The sequence below is a fragment of the Ambystoma mexicanum genome, chromosome 2q, assembly GCF_040938575.1.
Source record: "Ambystoma mexicanum isolate Mex_15411 chromosome 2q, UKY_AmexF1_1, whole genome shotgun sequence".
In the NCBI taxonomy this organism is placed as follows: domain Eukaryota; kingdom Metazoa; phylum Chordata; class Amphibia; order Caudata; family Ambystomatidae; genus Ambystoma; species Ambystoma mexicanum.
In genome coordinates this window covers 1,090,312,460-1,090,330,429 of record NC_090924.1, presented here as the reverse complement: position 1 = coordinate 1,090,330,429, position 17,970 = coordinate 1,090,312,460, and the positions used below count along the sequence as shown (strand labels likewise).

Here is a 17,970-nt window from a genome sequence, read left to right as displayed (position 1 = left end):
TGAGGCAGCCTGGATCTCTTGCGTCATAGGTGATTGGTATAGTAGTTTGCTGAAGCAGCCTGTATCTCATGTCTCATAGGTGATTGGTATAGTAGTTTGCTGAGGCAGCCTGGATCTCTTGCGTCATAGGTGATTGGTATATTAGTTTGCTGAGGCAGCCTGGATCTCTTGTGTTATAGGTGATTGGTATAGTAGTTTGCTGAGGCAGCTATCCACTCTGTACTTGGCCACTGATTTTGTGGTTAAAGAACTCACAAGCATTCCAAACAATCATTATGCAGCTCTAGCTAGCTAACAAACACACTCTGCCGGGGACCACTTGCTGCTTACAGACACTAATCCACAGCAGGCTCTCAATCCTGACTTGTTGGTGTTGGACTCTATCGCCATGTCTAGGGCTGAACTGAAGATGCTCAGCCATTCCACGCCTCCATGGCTTTCAGCCACGAGTGTAACACCACTCTTGGCTCATCTAGAAGTGTGACAAATTTCGTATATGATATGATACGATATTTTATTTGTATCACGCTCATACACAAGTGTTTCAGAGCGCATCGAGGCATGGCAGGGGAACAAGGGATAACTAAGCAATGATCTTACTAGGCCCAGTGACATTGAGAATGCGCAAGTGCAGGGGAGAGGGAAAGGGGAAAGTGCAGGGGGGAGGCGGTATAAGATGTGTTACCGTAAGGTGAGAGTTTTTAGCCTCTTAAGCACTCAGTAGTGTAGCGGGCCCAGGAGAGTTGCCTGTATCCATGATCATCACAGGCCTATCACTCTCACCAGTTCCTTGAGGGAGGTCCTGTGTATTGCCAAAAGAAGTCAAATGTCCCTTTTTGTGCCATTCTGTTTGTGTCTATGGTCAGTCCAGTGGTTCTCAAGTAAAAACATTACCATGCGCACGTGTTCCACTTGGGTCTCTTTCTCTTGTAATATGAAAATAATGTGGTCCGGGTAAATATTCACCCACTCTGCATGCACTCTAAGAGCCTATGCTACTGGCTTTATGAGCTTTGTGAAGCACTAATGTGCTGATAAGGTTCCCTAGGGCAGGCCTGCAAATTCACAATGTCTCCCTATCCAAGAGAATTGCAGAAATGTCACTGTTGTCCAAAAATGGGGATGCTGAGGTATGAATCCTGCAGATTCAACCAGCTTTTCAGAAGGCTGTCTCTGGATGCGAAAGAGTTCTTGAAGTGATGTTTTATGACCCAATCCTTGAACCAGCTGAGCTTGCTAAATTGCCTTACCATCTGCTTCCACTTCATGAGAAACAGCTGGCTGACAAACCCCTAAGGGTGTTGTGATGTAGGCAGTATCTATCAGTCCTTTCTGAGCTAGAAGGTCTTCTTTGTACAACAGTCCCTGATCCTCCAGAGAAAACTGGATAGCTAGTGGGTCCTTGTCCTACCAAGGTGTGAGGGAAAATTCTATGTGAATACCCTGCACTGTGTGAAGTCCTTCCTTGACAGCCTGTCCCAGTTGTGCCAGAAAAGTGCTGTACATCCTTCCACAGCTACCTTGCTGTGCTTGCCCTCAATGTCTGGTCTAGGTAATTCTGTCTCAGCCTTCTTCAAATCTCCTTTTCTAAGGGGTTGCAAGCACACTCCTTCATATATTCTGCCACCCTGAATGAAGATGCCTATTAGTAGGACTTAGGATAAACCAGCTCTTTCATGTCACTGCTATGATATTAAGTGCCAATGGTACATGGTTGAACATCTCCACTCGGCAATTCCAGAGTCTGCACTCTGGGGCTCCATGAGTGTGCGCAGTAACCCCTTACACTGGGCACCTCAGTAGGTCAAATGTTCAGGTAGTGTCAGAAAGTAAGGCGACTCTGAAGTTGCACTCAGATAATGTGGAGGCTCCTTGAAGGTAACGAGCCACAGAAAAGCCACTCAATAGAGCTGCTAGACTGACAGAAGAAGATGGCACTGGGGTATGTACTCGGGCCCATAAGAGAGTTAAGATCTCTTAGACACCGGGGCATGAAGATGAAACTTGGGGGAAGAAAAAAGACTGCTGCCTTCATCCACGTTCCATAGGTGTTGATCATGATTCATCCACAATGTGCGAAGGGACCGACACAGAATTAGATGAGCCCCTTGACCTGCCAGAGCTGAAGTACAGGCAGGCCACCATCCCCTCCCGCCATGAAGAACGACTCGAACACGGGTCTGCTGCCGTTGGGCTGCGGGCACGCCCTGCTACTCAGCCACAGGAACGCCCCTTTTATTTTAGAACGTGCACAGCTTAACGTTGCCGTCGCACCATCACATAACTACATAACATTCCTCCCTTTTCATAGGGAACCATTTAAACACCTTACATTATAATTGTGAACAGAACTTAGTGCTGGCTGGCCCAAAATGGGCAAATAAACACGAAATGGTCCCAAAGTGGCAGCAAACAATGAATTAACAGTAACTTCCCCTGAGTGTCCGGCTTGGTGCCCGGATGGTCCAGTCCCACTACTCAGACATTACATAGTCCTCAAAACACATCGAGTGCCATCTGCTTTCCCGACTGGGATACCAGCCTCCTCCGCCCTTTCCCATTGCCCATTCACATACCAGGGTTAGGGCTTCACATTCTCGGGCATCCCAGGGTCTCTGCTTCTCTCAAGGCTTTGGGCAGTAGACCCCTCCCTTACCTCTTCAGACATTTTGTTATTCTCCCCCACCTTTCTGAAGAAACTGGAAAGGCGTGTCACTGTCCCTCTGGCATCCGCAGCTGTGACCATGGATCCTTTTACTTGGACAGCATCCATGGGGCATGGTTCATATGTGAGGGAGAGTTTCCCTTCATGATGTCTGTTCTTGACTAACACTGTGTCCCCCACCGCCAGGTCGGGTAGCCTCAGATGTCGCCTCACATTTTCTCTCTGGTTGTGTATACTCCTGTCCTCGAATACCCTTCAATCGTCAATTGCCCCCGGGACCCATCCTTTCACCTCTGGGATGAGACCTCAAGGACATCTTTGAAACAGTGCTTCGGCTGGTGCTACCCCTGTCGTGCTGTGTGGATCGGTACTCCCGCAAAAACTGATACAGCGTCCTTTTTAGGCAGTTTTCTTGACCTTGAGCAATGAGGAAGACTTTATTAAGAGTGTGCATGAAGCGCTCTGCCTCGCCATTGGCACGTGGCCAGACTGGCGCTACCTTTTGATGTGTAATCTCACACTCCTCTCGGAATTCTGCAAAGCATTTCCCTTGGAACGGGGGCCCATTGTCTGGGCAGACGATCCTGGGAAAACCATGCTTCGCAAATATCTTTTCCATCACCTGTGCGACCTGCTTCAATGACGTGGACTCCACTAGTTCCAATTCCGGATACCTAGACCACTGGTCGATCATGACAAGAAAATGTGAGCCCTGGCCTGTGGTGCTGAGGTCCATGTGCCCTATGTCCCATGGTTGGACGCTTTGAAACATGGACTCGATTTGTGGTTGTCTGTTGGCAGGCGCTGCAGCCTGGCACCACCACAACTGCTGATGAAGTCGTTGACGCTCTCTTACAGGTTGGGGAACCACACTTTCAGCCACAGTCTGGTCTTAGTCATCGCTGCACCCTGATTTCTGCTGTGTACCAGTACCATCGGAATCACCCATCTACTTCCTCATAGCAGGAGCCCCTCCCCGGTAGTCGAGAGTTCATGTCGTACAATTCACAGCTGGTTCAGCTCTGGTTGGGCCTCTTGGACACTGCTATGAAGATTTGCCAGTACAGTTTTCCCGTCTCCATTTGCCCTGGCAGCCTTCACCAGGCCAAAACACTCATCCCGACCCAAAGCTTCCACTGCTTCTTGGATCAATAGTGCCACTGGCTTGGCCGCTGCAACCACCTCCTGGACGTGGTCTACAGCTGCAATTTTCTCGGTGCTCTCCATGTCCCCATCCTCCTTGGGGTGTCGGGAGAGATAGTCCACCGAGTTGTGTGACCCTGGATTGTACACTGGCTTTACATCGTATTCCAGCACTGCGAGCATCCACTGCTCAATCCTCAGGGGTGGTTTCAACAGCAAGCCCACCATTATCGGTAATAGCGGATTATGGTCCAGGACCACAGTCACCAGCTTGCCCATAATGTAGATCCGTGAATGACGGCAAACCAACAGCACCGCCAATGCCTCCCTCTCAATTTGGGGGTACCGTTGTTCCGGGCTGGACAGGGTCTTGCTCGCATACACTACAGGTCTCCCCAGCCCTTGCGAGTCTTGTCAGTTCTGCCATCAGCCCCACCGGACTGACGTCCACCACGATATCCGTTTCCTTCTGCAGATCGAAGAATGCCATGGTTTCATTTCCGGTGAGCACCTCCTTTATGGCCTCGAACGCACCCTGTTCTTTCAGGGTCCACTCCCATGCCTTGTCTATCTTGGTGAGTAGTCTAAGGGGTGTGGATATGGTCTCAAGATTCGGGATAAAACGCCCATAGTACGTGACCATTCCAAAACAGTTTCTGATCTCTTATGCACTTCCTGGTGGACTCGCCTCTTGGATGTCCTGTACTTTGCGTGGGGCGGGCGATATGCCACCTTTGTGAAAAATGAAACCAAAGAATTCGATCTGCTGCCGCAGGAATTCACATTTCTCATTGTGAAGGGTGAGGCCCAGGTGTTGAATTCTTTCCAGTGTCTTTTCCAATCTTCCCATGTGTTCTGCCTCCCAAGCTGCTAACACGAGTATGCCATCACTCATGTTGATAACGCAGTCTAGCCCAGCCCAGGCCCCTCGAATTAGGTTCTGAAACACTTCCGCTGCCGAGGATATCCCGAAGCTGGGTTGCTTGTACTGGTATAGGCCCCGGTGAGTCGTAAACTTTGTGATATAGCAGGAGTCTGGATGGCGCTCCAGCTGGTGGTAGCTGGACCTTAGATCCAGTTTCAAGAACACCAGGCTCCTTTCAGTTCCCCCACCAAGTCATCCATTGTCAGAGTTAAGTTCCTTTTCCCTTTGATGGCCAGGTTGGGGAGTCTCATGTCTACACTTATTCGCACCGACCTGGGTTGTTTTGGCTTCTGCGCCACCACTATAGTAGACACACATGGGTTTGTTCCTTCCACCCTCTCGATAATGTCCAGGTTCACTAGGTTTTCAAGTTCTTGATCCACACATCCTCTGAGGTAGAATGGTATCCGACGGTGCTTGAGAGCCGTTGGGCAGACTGACTTGTCGATATGTAATTTGATAGGTTCACCCCGCAACTTCCCAACCCCAACAAATATGTCTTTGACCTTCTCCAGGACGCCCATGAGGTCTTCACCGTACATTCCATATGCGAAGTGCACGATCTCCAAGGCCTCAGCTGTGGCACAGCTCAATAGTGTATCCTTGCTAAAGTCTGCAACAAAAAATGTAGACTTAATCTGTCTTCCGTCATGAGTTACCTGGGTTGTGCAGATGCCCTTCAGTGGGAAGGGTTGCGTGCCTCTGAATGTGAAAATCTTGGCATTTGCCGTGGTTAGTGGTGGCGGCTGCAGGATGGCTTCGTAGTGCTGGAAAGCCATTACCCACACTGCTTCCCTTGTATCCACTAGGACAGCGTTTCTGTCCCTTAAATGGTTACCATGCACTTAGGCAGTCTCCTTTTCTGGGTCTTCAGCGAGCCAATGCTTGAGATAAAGCATATCTCTTCCTCTGCTTCCTCTTCCTCTGCTAGGTCCCGCTCTTCCACTTCCTCTTCATGGTCCACCATTGCTACCTGTCGTTGGCATCGTGAGACTGTGACTGACGTCCTACTCGGTCCTCTGGGGATTGCTACTGGAGTGGGGGCCTTGCACATTCTGGCAAAGTGTCCCATTGTCCCACACCGTCCACACACCCTCCACTTTGCCGGGCATTCGCCTGCATGAGCGAGGTCTTATCTGCACCTTGGGCAGGGTGTGGGGTTTTCTTCTTTCTCCATCCTAGTGGTCCCTCCTAGAGGTCCACCAGGGTTTCATGTGCGTGGCCACTTGCCGTCGGCTCAGTTTGCACACGTCCTCCAACTTGAGCGACCGGATGGCTGTGTCCATCTTGGTGGCTTGCACCTCTGCCAGCTCATAAGACTTACCCATCTGCAGGATGCGGGCCAGAGTGAGTCCAGGCTCCTACAGTACCTGATGTAATTTCCCAGACGCACAGCCCTGTATTAGCAGATTTCGGACCATCCCTTCTTCGTTTTTCCCAGGCACACATTGCTGGTAGGTGTCTGAGGCGACCATAGTACTTGTCAAGAGACTCATCCTCCTTCTGTTTGGCAGCACACATGACAAACCTCTCGTAGTCTTGGTTCATGAGTGGCATGAAATGCTCCAATAGGCAGTCCTTCATGGCCTGGTACAAGTTGTGAACTGGTGTAAGGGTTTTAAAGATTGTATGCACTTCTAATCCAGCCGAGTATATGAGCATGGACACTTTTGGCTCTTTATCCGTACCCCCTGTGGCCCTGAAGTACATGTCCAGTCTCTCAACCCAGGGGATCCATTTTGGCCCCAGGTTAGATGGGTTACCGGACATATCGAAATCTGGCATTGGGGCCAAGGAGCCTTGTTGGCAAGGGCCTCCTCTTGATCGACATGCACCTGCTGCAGGTGCCTTGCCGTCCATTTGAGAGTCGCCTTCTTCCTCACTCATGGTTCGCCTTCCCTTTTAAGACTGCACTTGCTTGAGCACACAGGCACCTCCTTGAACGTGGAGGCCGCAACTCCCACGTGCCAGAGCGCATGAGCACCTCTGGGTAGGCTGAAGCTGCAACTCAGGAACTTCCCAATTCCACTCTGAGGTAGGATGCCGCTCTTCCCAACACCACACTTGTTGCATAAACCCACTGGTGAAGTGTGTCCGGGTTCCCACACTCATACAGAGAAAACGTCCCTTTTTGTAGTTTTTTATGAAGGCCCCCTTCGGGCTTTCCATGTGGTGCTTACACCATAGGGTGCATCTCAGTGGGTCCAAAAAGACCCCTTGGGTGCACAGGCACCCCATGCAGGAGATGCTGCAACCGGGAGGATGAGAAATGGCAGTTAACGTCTTAGCGCAAACTGCAACTGACAGATGCTGAAAGGAACGACTGCTGCCACCCGCCGACGCAGTGCGGACTGAAAATCCTTTCCCCTGCCCAGGCGCTGTCCTCGTTGCCAATGTTAAGGGTTATTGCGCACACTCTTGCAGCCCCGGAGTGCAGGCCCTCCGCCCGCCGTGAAGAACCAGTCAGACATGGGTCTGCTGCCGTTGGGCTCCGGGCGCACACTGCTACTCAGGCGTGGGAGCGCCCCTTTTATTTTGGAACATGCGCCGGCTTATCGCCACCCCATCACATGACTACATAACACCTAGTACTCGCCTACAATGTTCAGCAATCCTGACATCCTCTTCGTATTGGGCCTCTTCATCTGACCAGCCTTGGTTGGCTTTGTGACGCCTGTGGTCCCCCCACTGGGGACACAGTCTTATTGAGCTCATCGACATATGGAGGTGCATCTTGTAATATAATATTCGGCTCAGGTCTCTGTTTCTTGATCCTACAATAGCCGCTAAATTGAAGGGTGTTCCTTCTGCACTCCTCACTTATGTTACAGGCCCGTTATAATGTGTTGTGTTTTAAGCAGAAGTGGAATCAGCCTAAACATTTTGGGAAGGGAGAACAGTTTAAAAAAGTGGGTTGTGTTTGGGGCCGTGTGTCATCACCCAATACCCCTCCAGGTCCCTGCATGTCTTCTATCAATTGTGCCTTTGCTTTGTGTACTCTGGTCTTGGGAACCCTTGGCATACATAAGTTGTCTCTCTCTGCTCCAAAAAGACCCGAGAAAACTTAAAGAAAAATAGTGCAGCATAGACAGTGTTGAAGTACATTTCTTTATGGATATTTTCGCCATTGTGTTTGAAGGGGCAGTAGAGATTGTTTATTGTTGAATTTGGCCTGTTGTAAATATCTGATAACTGCATTACGTAACGAGTGAAACGCAGAGTGTACCAAGAATGAGCGTGCTACGCAGCCATCTCTAGACGATTCTACAAACTAATGGGCTTCTTCAAATAAAGATGAACTTGTTTCTGTTTCTAGTTAGCAAAGGTTTATGTGTCTCATGATGGCTTCTCTTTTTCATTTGTAGACAATCTTTGAAGGTTTAATGCTGGGAGCAGTGTCAGCGTAAGTCATGGTTTCTTAATGACTATAAAAAGATATGCCACCATTCCACACGGGTGATTTATAAACTAATAACTGTTTGAACTTTGTGTTTCAGCCTCTTCGACGCTGATGCAGTGATGTGGGCTGTTGGAGCAACAGCTTTTGTCACCTTGGGGATGTCTCTTTTTGCATTTCAGACAAAGGTGTGTATTGTGCACTGTGACGTGTAACCTGCAATAGCAATTAGCAAATGTGTACGCCACCAAAAATACAATTCCGAATTCCTTCTGGTAACCACGTGGTAATCTTGCATTTAGCAAACCTATTACAGCAGGTATGTGTATAAATGTGAATACTGTTTCCATAGTAAAGATGGGCCGGTTATCGTGGTCATTGGAACATCCTGGTTGTTTGTGTTCCTATGGTTGGGCATGAATGATAATAGTATGTCCATAATATTCGCCTCAATGTAAGAACTGGGAGCACCGTAGGGACTGGGCGTAACATAGGCAACCATACATGGCCAACCTGGCCATGTATGGTTGCCTATGCACAGTTTACTATGACGGTTCAACACTATTCCTGTCATTTTTTTTTTTTTTTTTTTTTTTTTACAGGGGGGGGTATCCCTTTGATCCTCCGTCCCCCACTCACGTATGCCCCACACTGTTCCTCCGCTGCTGGAATTTGTATTATTGGCATTTTAAAAACTTCCTAAAGAACTGGTATGTAGTTATGCATCACTGAGCTAATGAATTAGCTGAGGTGGAAGCAGTCTGGTGCAGTCCCCCCTGTGCTGAGCAGTCTGTTGTCCATTGCTATTGGAGGAGGAGCCCACCCTTGAAAAACCACCATACACCGCGGAGCGGCCGCGGAGTTGGAAGCTGAGGTGGAAGCAGTCTGGTGCAGTCCCCCCTGTGCTGAGCAGTCTGTTGTCCATTGCTATTGGAGGAGGAGCCCACCCTTGAAAAACCACCATACACCGCGGAGCGGCCGCGGAGTTGGAAGCTGAGGTGGAAGCAGTCTGGTGCAGTCCCCCCTGTGCTGAGCAGTCTGTTGTCCATTGCTATTGGAGGAGGAGCCCACCCTTGAAAAACCACCATACACCGCGGAGCGGCCGCGGAGTTGGAAGCTGAGGTGGAAGCAGTCTGGTGCAGTCCGGGGCTGCACAGGGGTGGCCTGCCCGGTTGCCTGTACCCCAAAAATGGAGGATACAGGACAAAGCACGCGGAGCAAACGACCTGGTCGTGAGGACTTCGGTTTGGACAAGAGAAGCCCGCTGAACCAGTTACCCAGACTGCGCCAACGACTACTGGTCTCACCGTCACCGTCACCTATAAACATACAGGTGGAGTCAGGTACGCAACAGAACATCTTTCTTTTTCCAAAATCAACGCTCCACAACACAACCTCTTATGCTCCCCCACCACTTGTAGATGAAACATCCGGAATAATTAAAACATTTCAAAATTCCACGATCGTAAACGAGGAGGAAAAGGAGAACGTTGACAACGCTCATGAGCAAGTTTTTTCCTCCTCTCCTGCCCCCTCCCCCTTCCTCCTTGTTGGCAAAAACATAAACACTACCTTAAACACCCTCAGACACCCACAAACACCCCCTCAACCCTCCCGCCGAACCGTGGAGTCCCCCCTACCTGGTGGTGGGTCCGCAGAGGGGGCGGGGGGTGCGGGAGTTGGGGAGGTCGGCATGCTCCCAGTTGGAGCGGGAGGAAGTCCTCCGGTGCTCCCCGGCATGGACGAGCAGCGGTCTTCACCCTCGCTGCGGGAGCCGCCGCTGGAGCGGCGGTTTTCGTCGGGAGGGGGTACGGAGGGAGAGAGGAGCCCGGACCAAACAGTGGGTGACGCGGAGGCGCTTGACGAGGCGGGAGGGGCGGAGCTCCAGGGCCTGTCATCGCCGGGAGTCGGGGGGTGTGGCCCAAGAGTCGCTCCCGCCAGACCAGCCCGCGGAGGGGGCGTTACAGACCCCAGGCACGGCAACATCTAAGAGAGTCGCAAGTGTTGGCGCAGTAAAAGTGAACCCGAATAACGTGTCGAACGTTATTATCCAGATTCATCATCAAATGACAGGACCAGACCTAATTAGTCCAAGTGAAGAACTCAGAAAAGAAAATCAATTATTGCCAGGGGTCATTCAAGTACAAAAGCTCACTGATGGAAAGGATACAAACATAGACAAGGAAGATGGTTTAGGAGATCGTAATGGAGATGAAATTGAAGAAGCAGAACAAAGCAACAACTCTCCACTATCAGAGGATAAACCAATGACTTTAAATCCTAAAGGAAAACACTTTAGGGAAAATTTCGCAAGAAAAGGCAGCACAAAAAGAACAGCTAAATTGACGTATAAAACGTCCTTCTTTGAATCCTCTAAGCTAAGCAACAGGAGAGTAACCCGCAAAACCATCCCGAGAGGGAGAGCAAAGACTGCAACTTCAAATTCAATGACCAGATTCCTCCAAAACACGTTAGGGAAGGATCTAACGATGCTGGACGAAGTGTCTGATGCAGACTTACTAGATGGCACCAGCATGTCTATAAATGAAACCCCACTTAGGGGATAGTGTGTATAGCCAGGAACTAAAACGTACCCTTCCGGTCCATTCCTAAAAACAGGAATTCGGTACTTCAAAGACCCCGAATTACAACTGGAAGGGAACCACAAATCTAAATGGTCCACAACCAAGGAATCACACGAGGACTCAACGAAGCCCCAGACTGACAGTCCGGGGACAAGCAAAAATCACACGATAAACGGAAGTGTTCTGGCCCTGAGTGAAAATATTAAGGCAAATATAGGCAAGAGCTATGAATCAACCCTAGACAAGAAGCACTCCATACAATGACATTTGATAAAGATTTCCCTTTAAGAGAAACAAACTCGAGGCCCGGCTCGAAGGAAACGCCAAGGACTGGTGTGGACCAAAGGAAACAACCATCGGGTGTCCCATGGAACGTGATCAGTGACGCTGAGAAACACACAAAGAACACAGAACAGGGGTCGAACACCTTGTACAATACCCATCTACAATCCCCACCGAGGAATAGGAGATCTTCAACCCTGGACTCGAATAACGAGAAAGAAACGTCAACAAAACAAGTCGACATCTTGACAATAATGTCGGCAATAACTATCGCTTTGACACCATACTGCAAATTGTACAAATCCATTCATGAGGCCTTAAAGGACCAGACAACTTTGGTAGCAATGCTTTATACAAAAAGGACATTTATTGAAGGATACATCACAGCATTAGAAATGAGAAATGGGAGAACTACGCCAGCTAATAAACCACAGGGTGATGCCACAGGAAACCTGGACAATCCGGCCGTGGTAGTGGAGAACGAGACAATATTAGGGAAAGTCACGCTGGCTGGACAAACAAAGACACCTACAAAAGTAGCCTCAGTTACAATCGTGACAGATGACGTGCAGCTACCGAGGGAACAACAGAACGAAGTAGCCAAATCAAAACCCTTAGAGGAAGTTAAGGAAACCCTGGAAAAAGCGCAGCCAACAAAAGCATGCAAAGAACAGAGGCGCGCCGCCCCGCCTTTATCCAAGAAGCATCAATCAAATGGCTGTGTAACTACGTTTGCAGAAAACGATTCATTCACTATAGAGGAGATCGTGGAGGAACTGGAAACAGAGCCACAAAGTAAATCCCAGAGATCAAACAATCCCGGACCCAGGGATCAAAAAGAACTCGACAATCGAGGGATGACCACGAAACTATACCCGCTCTTTGCAAAGGGAAAAAGACCACCGAACAAGAGAGGGGAAAAGGCAACAAATGAGGATCCCCAACCCTCTAAGGTAGTATCAGGAAAGAACCAAAGAGACAATCAGAAAACAAAAGTTAGGGAAAACAAAGAACTAAAAAACAGAGCGGTGGTATTCCAGGATACGGAACCATCGAACACAGAAGAAACGAGTTTGGCCGACAACCCAACCAAGAACTATCAGATCATAGATGAGTCTGCAGAAAGTATCGATTTATTGGATTTGTCGGTATACTCGGTTGAAAACTCGGAACTAGAATCCCTATCAGAGAGGCAAAAAATGAGTGTTCCGAGAAAGGACTGCGGAATTGAAGCAAATGAAGATGCCCAAAACCTGAGCCCTTTCCTTACTTTGGCAGAAAGACGGGAAAAAGTAGCTAAGGCATACAGCAGAAAACAACTTTCGAATCAATATCCTCTGGAATCGGCGAACTCAGAGAAAGACCCCAAAAGGAGCACTAGGACAGCCGCAGCAATAAACCTGAAGCCTGCAGCCCCACATACCAAAGGAGATACGAACTGCCGTATAGAGGAGAAGTCGCGATCTGCAACCCACAACAACAAAGAGGAAAAGAGCAGATTCATATTGGAACAAATTAAGGAGCACAACACAAAGGCTGATAGAAAACAAGCTTGAGTCAAAGAACAAGATACCCACACCCCGTACAGTAAAAGGCTAGGCAGCGAAAGAACTTTTAAACTGGAACGGGTAGGGGAGAACAGAGATAACTTGATCCTGAATCGGAAAAACATCATGGCCCTATTGAACTGCATTCCAAAACTAAGGCAGATCAACACTGATGACATCAAGATCGTGGAGTTCAGTACCACGGGTAAAAGAGACTGTGTTTATTTACATATTCCCTCCCCGGTAATTAGACAAATGCTGACTTCGGAACAAGAAAGCTTTCAAATGTTGGGCTATGATTTATTGGACTGTCGAACAACTGGCGCGAAACTACAACAGTCACAAAACGCAAATCTGAGATTAAGCCAAAAAGATTCATTTAATAATCAGGACGAGACTACTTCTGGCTCAAACAAAGAGCGGACACAGAGAAAGGAAGGAACAAAGATAGAGAAGCAGACAAGCATCCTAGACAGAGATGATCAAAGAGTAAAATCAAACAACATGAATGAAGATGCAAGTACTGATCACGATGCTGTGAATAACGATAGATACCCAAAAGGTCCCCTACGGAAGATAAAAATCACATTCGTTCAAGAAGTTAGTGAAACGGTCAACGATGAACCAGCAGCAAGCACTAACCCTGGAGATGGAGAAGATCTGAATCTTAAGATGGCTCCCGCGAAAGCATCAGGAAAAAGAAGGTAGCCATGCAAGACACGGAGGGATACCAAGGCAGGACCCGGGACCGACGTCGTGAGGCCTTTGGAAAAGGACAACATCGTCATGGCATGTTGGAATACTCGGGGATTTAGCCGCCTCCTGACAGAGAGCGACGTCAACTTGGGAGAGTTTGACGTCATCTGCCTGCAGGAAACGTGTTTAACTAAGAAGCCATTTTTGGAGGGTTACGAAACCTACCTCGCCCCCGCGGATCATCCAAACAAAGGGCGCCCCTCCTCAGGCCTGCTGACCGCCATTAGATCTGGATCGGGACTACATTACCTCGAATCGGTGATCTCAAACAGCCATTTCCAGGGGTCTCTTTTGAACTGGTCGAACCAGCTGTCAGTAAACAGTAAAAACACTGCAAAGGACGAAGTAATAATTGTGTTGAACACATATTGGAATCCCGCAGTGATTAAAAACGAGGACTACTTGGAAATGGCAGACAACATTCTGGAAAGAATACACCTGGAATGGACACCGAAATTTGTCATTTTATGTGGAGACCTTAACGCGATCTGCCCAAAACCCAACTCGAAATACGGGACTGGTAAGAAGGTGCCATTGAATATGGTACGTGGGCATCTCTGGATTAAGGCAATGACTGCCTGGGGTCTGCAGAGCTTACAAACATCAGTACACACAGACAACACGAGAATACCGACATGGGAGAGAGATAACTTTGCAGCAAACCTAGACCACATCTTTGTTTCTGATGAGCTACTTAAAACTATAACAGAGTACGAGGTTGTGAGAACGGCCAATAGTGATCACAACCTATTAAAGGTAAAATGGGCATGCACAATAAGAATAAAACCAATTATGGAAGCAAAAATTGAGACCGATAGTAGTGGCACAAAACTAAGACTGTCGGCTAGTGCAGTTGTGGAGCTAACAGACTCATACAAAAATACCAGCAAAGTAAACAACCGAACGAACACGGAAAATAATATCGACTATCAACCTTTGTTAAAAGTATATGAAGTCAAAAGAAAGTTCCGGCAAAATGATAAATCAAAAATCCACCAACACGAATTTAACAAAGGAATTGTGGAAGAAAGGAAAAAAATGAGGAAACTAAAGCAACAAGTTAAGAAATCACCTACTGCTGAACTAGTTAATGAAATGAAAATAGCAACAAGGACCTATAAAAACTGGCTGAGACAACACAGAGAAAGCATGAACCAAGCCGATGCAGCAGGTATGCTGAAGACAATATGCAGTAGGAGAACCAGAGATTTCTGGACCCTAATCAGGAATACGTCAGACTCACAAAAAGATCTGATAAATAATTACGTGGGAGAAGAAGCATGGTCAACCCACTTCACGAAAGTAGTCCGGAAAAAGAGCTATGTCGATCTTCCCAACAAAGAACATGGTTTTTTGCGCGATAACCAAGAAATGTCAAACTCATCTTGGGAAAATGCATGGGATCAGGAGGACATAAGAAGAAAACTTGTCCGACTGAACAACTCAAGAGCCCCTGGGCCCGACGGTATCACTAACGCAGACCTGAAGGAACATGCTGTAGAATGGTCAAACTTTATATACGAGGTACTTAAAAAATGCAATGAAACAAGATCGATACCCGTGTCATGGACTACAGCAACAATTGTCCCAATTTATAAGTCGGGGCCAAGAGACCAACCTAAGAACTACCGACCGATCGCATTGTTAGACGTTGCTGGGAAGGTGTTCGGCTCACTGTTGTTAGAAAACTTTCAAAAATGGTCTAGAGAATCAGGGCATGAGGACCCCCTACAATCAGGGTTCGTGAAAGATGGGGGAAGCGCACCAAACATTCTCCTACTAACCACCCAACCACCCTAAAAAGCAAGACACAAGAAGGAGACCAAAAGATCTACCTTGCTTTTATTGACCTGGTCCAGGCTTTTGACCAGGTCAACCGTGAAATACTTTGGGGAAAACTAACAGCGAGAAATTGTCCAGAAAACATCTTGGGGCCCATTAGAGCATTGCACCAGAACACCTCTATAAGAGTGCGTTTAAACCAAGGAGGGATGCTAACTGAGCTAATCCCTACGACGAGAGGAGTAAAGCAAGGATGCCCTCTTGCACCAACACTGTTCAACTCCTATCTCTGGGATATTGAAGAAAGCGGCCAGGAGATACGGTCTTTTCCACCTACAGTAGGGAAGGTCAAGATCCCAAGATTACTCTACGCCGACGACCTTATTTTAATGGACTACACTCCGATTGGTCTATAGCGCCAACTAAACGCTTTGGCACTATATATAGAGAAGAACAACTTGGAGATTAATAGGGCCAAAACCAAAGTTATGATCATGGAGAAACAAACCACCCGCACAGAGAATTTTAGCTGGACCCTGGAAGGTGAGAAAATAGAACAAGTGGTGCAATTTAAATACCTGGGGGTAATCCTCAGCAATAACAAACAAGAGCACCCTATGCAACTGCACCTATTAGAGAAGGCAAAAAAATTGGCACGTCAAGCAAAAATAATTGACAGAAGATTTGGCCGATTTACAGCAATCCCACTTATTCAATTTTACAAAGGGAAGGTGGTCCCGTCCTTGATCTACGGTGCAGACGCACTACTGGCGATACCCTCAGATTTCTGGAAACGATTAGAAGGTGTGTTCTGGAAACACACTTTGAACCTACCGCAATCCACACCGGCTAAGACCATACGCCAGGAACTGTGTCTGCAATCATTGGAATTGATGGTTGCTAGAAACTCGCTAATGCTATACAGGAAATCACTGACTAGCACCTGACCGAATGTAATGTCTATTATCCACACGGAAATCGAAGCACAGAAAAGCAAAATTCTGATGTGTTGGACGAAAGAACATAAAAAAAAAACAGGTGGAAATAAATAACCCTGAGGAAGAACTTATCTTGAATCCGAATAAAGTAAAACGAAAATTGCAGGAACACGACTGGATACAGACAACATCCTTGGACCAAAGAAGTAAACTGATAAGCCACTTGCCACCAATAACGAGAGGCTTAAATGATCTACCGAACTACTTAAAAAAATTTCCAAGTAAAACTATACGTGAAACCTTCCTAAGAGTGCGAATGAATCTCTTGCCAACAAACGAGATCAAAGCGATCAGGAAACTAACCCCTGACAACAGTTGCCGATTCTGTAAAAACAAGACGCAACCAGAGACGCTGCGCCACTTACTCTTAGTGTGTGGCGCTTTAATAAGGCTGAGAATGGCACACTTGGGCCATTTATTGAAGGAGTCAAGAACGTGTAACGAGGAGGACTGGTGGAACCGCTTAATTGAGGGAGACAACACCAGTTACGTAATAGCGGTTTCCCAGTTCTTCATGAATTTGAAACTCTAAAAACACAAGGTGGAATCATTCGGGGGAGGTGACCTGAAAAAGATCCGTCTATGGAATACCTGAAACCACTGATGTTACTAGACAGACGAAGTGATGAGACAATTGGAGTAGAGAATTGTACCATATTCTCTTTTTCTTTTCTTGTAAAAATTTTTTGTAAATTATAACAAGTAAAATAAAAAAAAAAATTTAAAAAAATTAGCAAATTAACTTTATAGGTCAGTTATCCTAGCTTACTTCGAGCCTTGAGTGAGTAGTTTGCTTCCATATGCACATATTGCTGGGCAGTGCCGGCCTTAGTGGCAGCAGCCCCCAGGGCAGAAAGACAACAATTTGGCACCCCCAGTGTCAATTGTCAGGGGGGGATCTCATTTGGAGGAGCCAAATGTTTCTTTTCAGTGGTGGGAGAAGGTGTCCTTTTGAAATTAAATGTGCTCGCATGTGCGGCCGCATTTAGCAAAAAAATGGTACTACAGTAGCCTATTAAGGTGATTATCTCCTCACTCCAGATCCAGAGCAGGGAGTTAATGAATAGAATAGGGCGCTGATGCAAGCATCAGCGCCCTATGTTAATGAAAACCTCCCTGCTCCTTTGTATCAACGGGCAGGTAATTATCTCAATAGCGTGCCAGCACCCTATTGTTGTTAAATGCCCTTCTCCCATAAGCACATTTACTTTCAAAAGGACACTTCTCCCACCATGCCAGATCGGGGTAGCCCTTGAAAGCCCTCCCCGCCCCCCCAGCTGGTGGCCTGGGGGGCTATTGGCACCTAAGGCCGGCCCTGTTGCTGGGTAGCCTTTATTTGGCCCTAAGTAAAGCCACACAAAATCAAACCACTTGCAAAAACAGCCAGGTGGTGTTCCCGGGCTGCTCTTGGCTACCCCTTTGGGTGAACTAAACCTTCTGTCTGTGCTCTTACCTGATATGCACTAAGGGAATAGTCGCGACCTCGCCATCCTCACTTAGTAAAAGCCTAACATTCAACATTTAATGTGTGGATCCATTCTGAATACATGTACCAATGGTATTTTCTTGTGCATATGCTGTAGCACCACTTATAAGCAAAACTACCAATTTAGGGAGAGGCGCTTGGAGTAGGATGGCAGGGGAGGAGGGACACACAGCCTGCGTTTGTTGTTTGGCTGTGTCACCGCCCTCTGCACGCCCATGTGCACGCCTATGTGCACGCTAGTGTCTTTCTCAGCCCACTTGCAGTCTAGCGCTTTACAGACCGCGTCCACAAGGCTCTCCTTTGAAGGCATGCGCTGTTATGCAGCTGACATTTCTTATTCTTTTTTTTTAAACACTTTATTTTTGGATCAGAGGCATACACGTATATCAAAACAGTTCAGAACC

At 47.6% G+C, this 17,970-nt stretch overlaps 1 protein-coding gene across 2 annotated transcripts in view; it reads left to right on the top strand.

The window, feature by feature from the left end:
• The window catches only part of LOC138569960 (protein lifeguard 1-like), a 969,207-nt gene that overhangs the window by 699,642 nt on the left and 251,595 nt on the right, over positions 1–17,970 (top strand). For both annotated transcript variants that reach the window (XM_069648440.1, XM_069648439.1), the window contains 2 exons: positions 8,099–8,136; positions 8,231–8,318. In XM_069648440.1, coding sequence (XP_069504541.1) covers positions 8,099–8,136; positions 8,231–8,318 — 126 coding nt within the window. The remainder of the gene's footprint in view (positions 1–8,098; positions 8,137–8,230; positions 8,319–17,970) is intronic.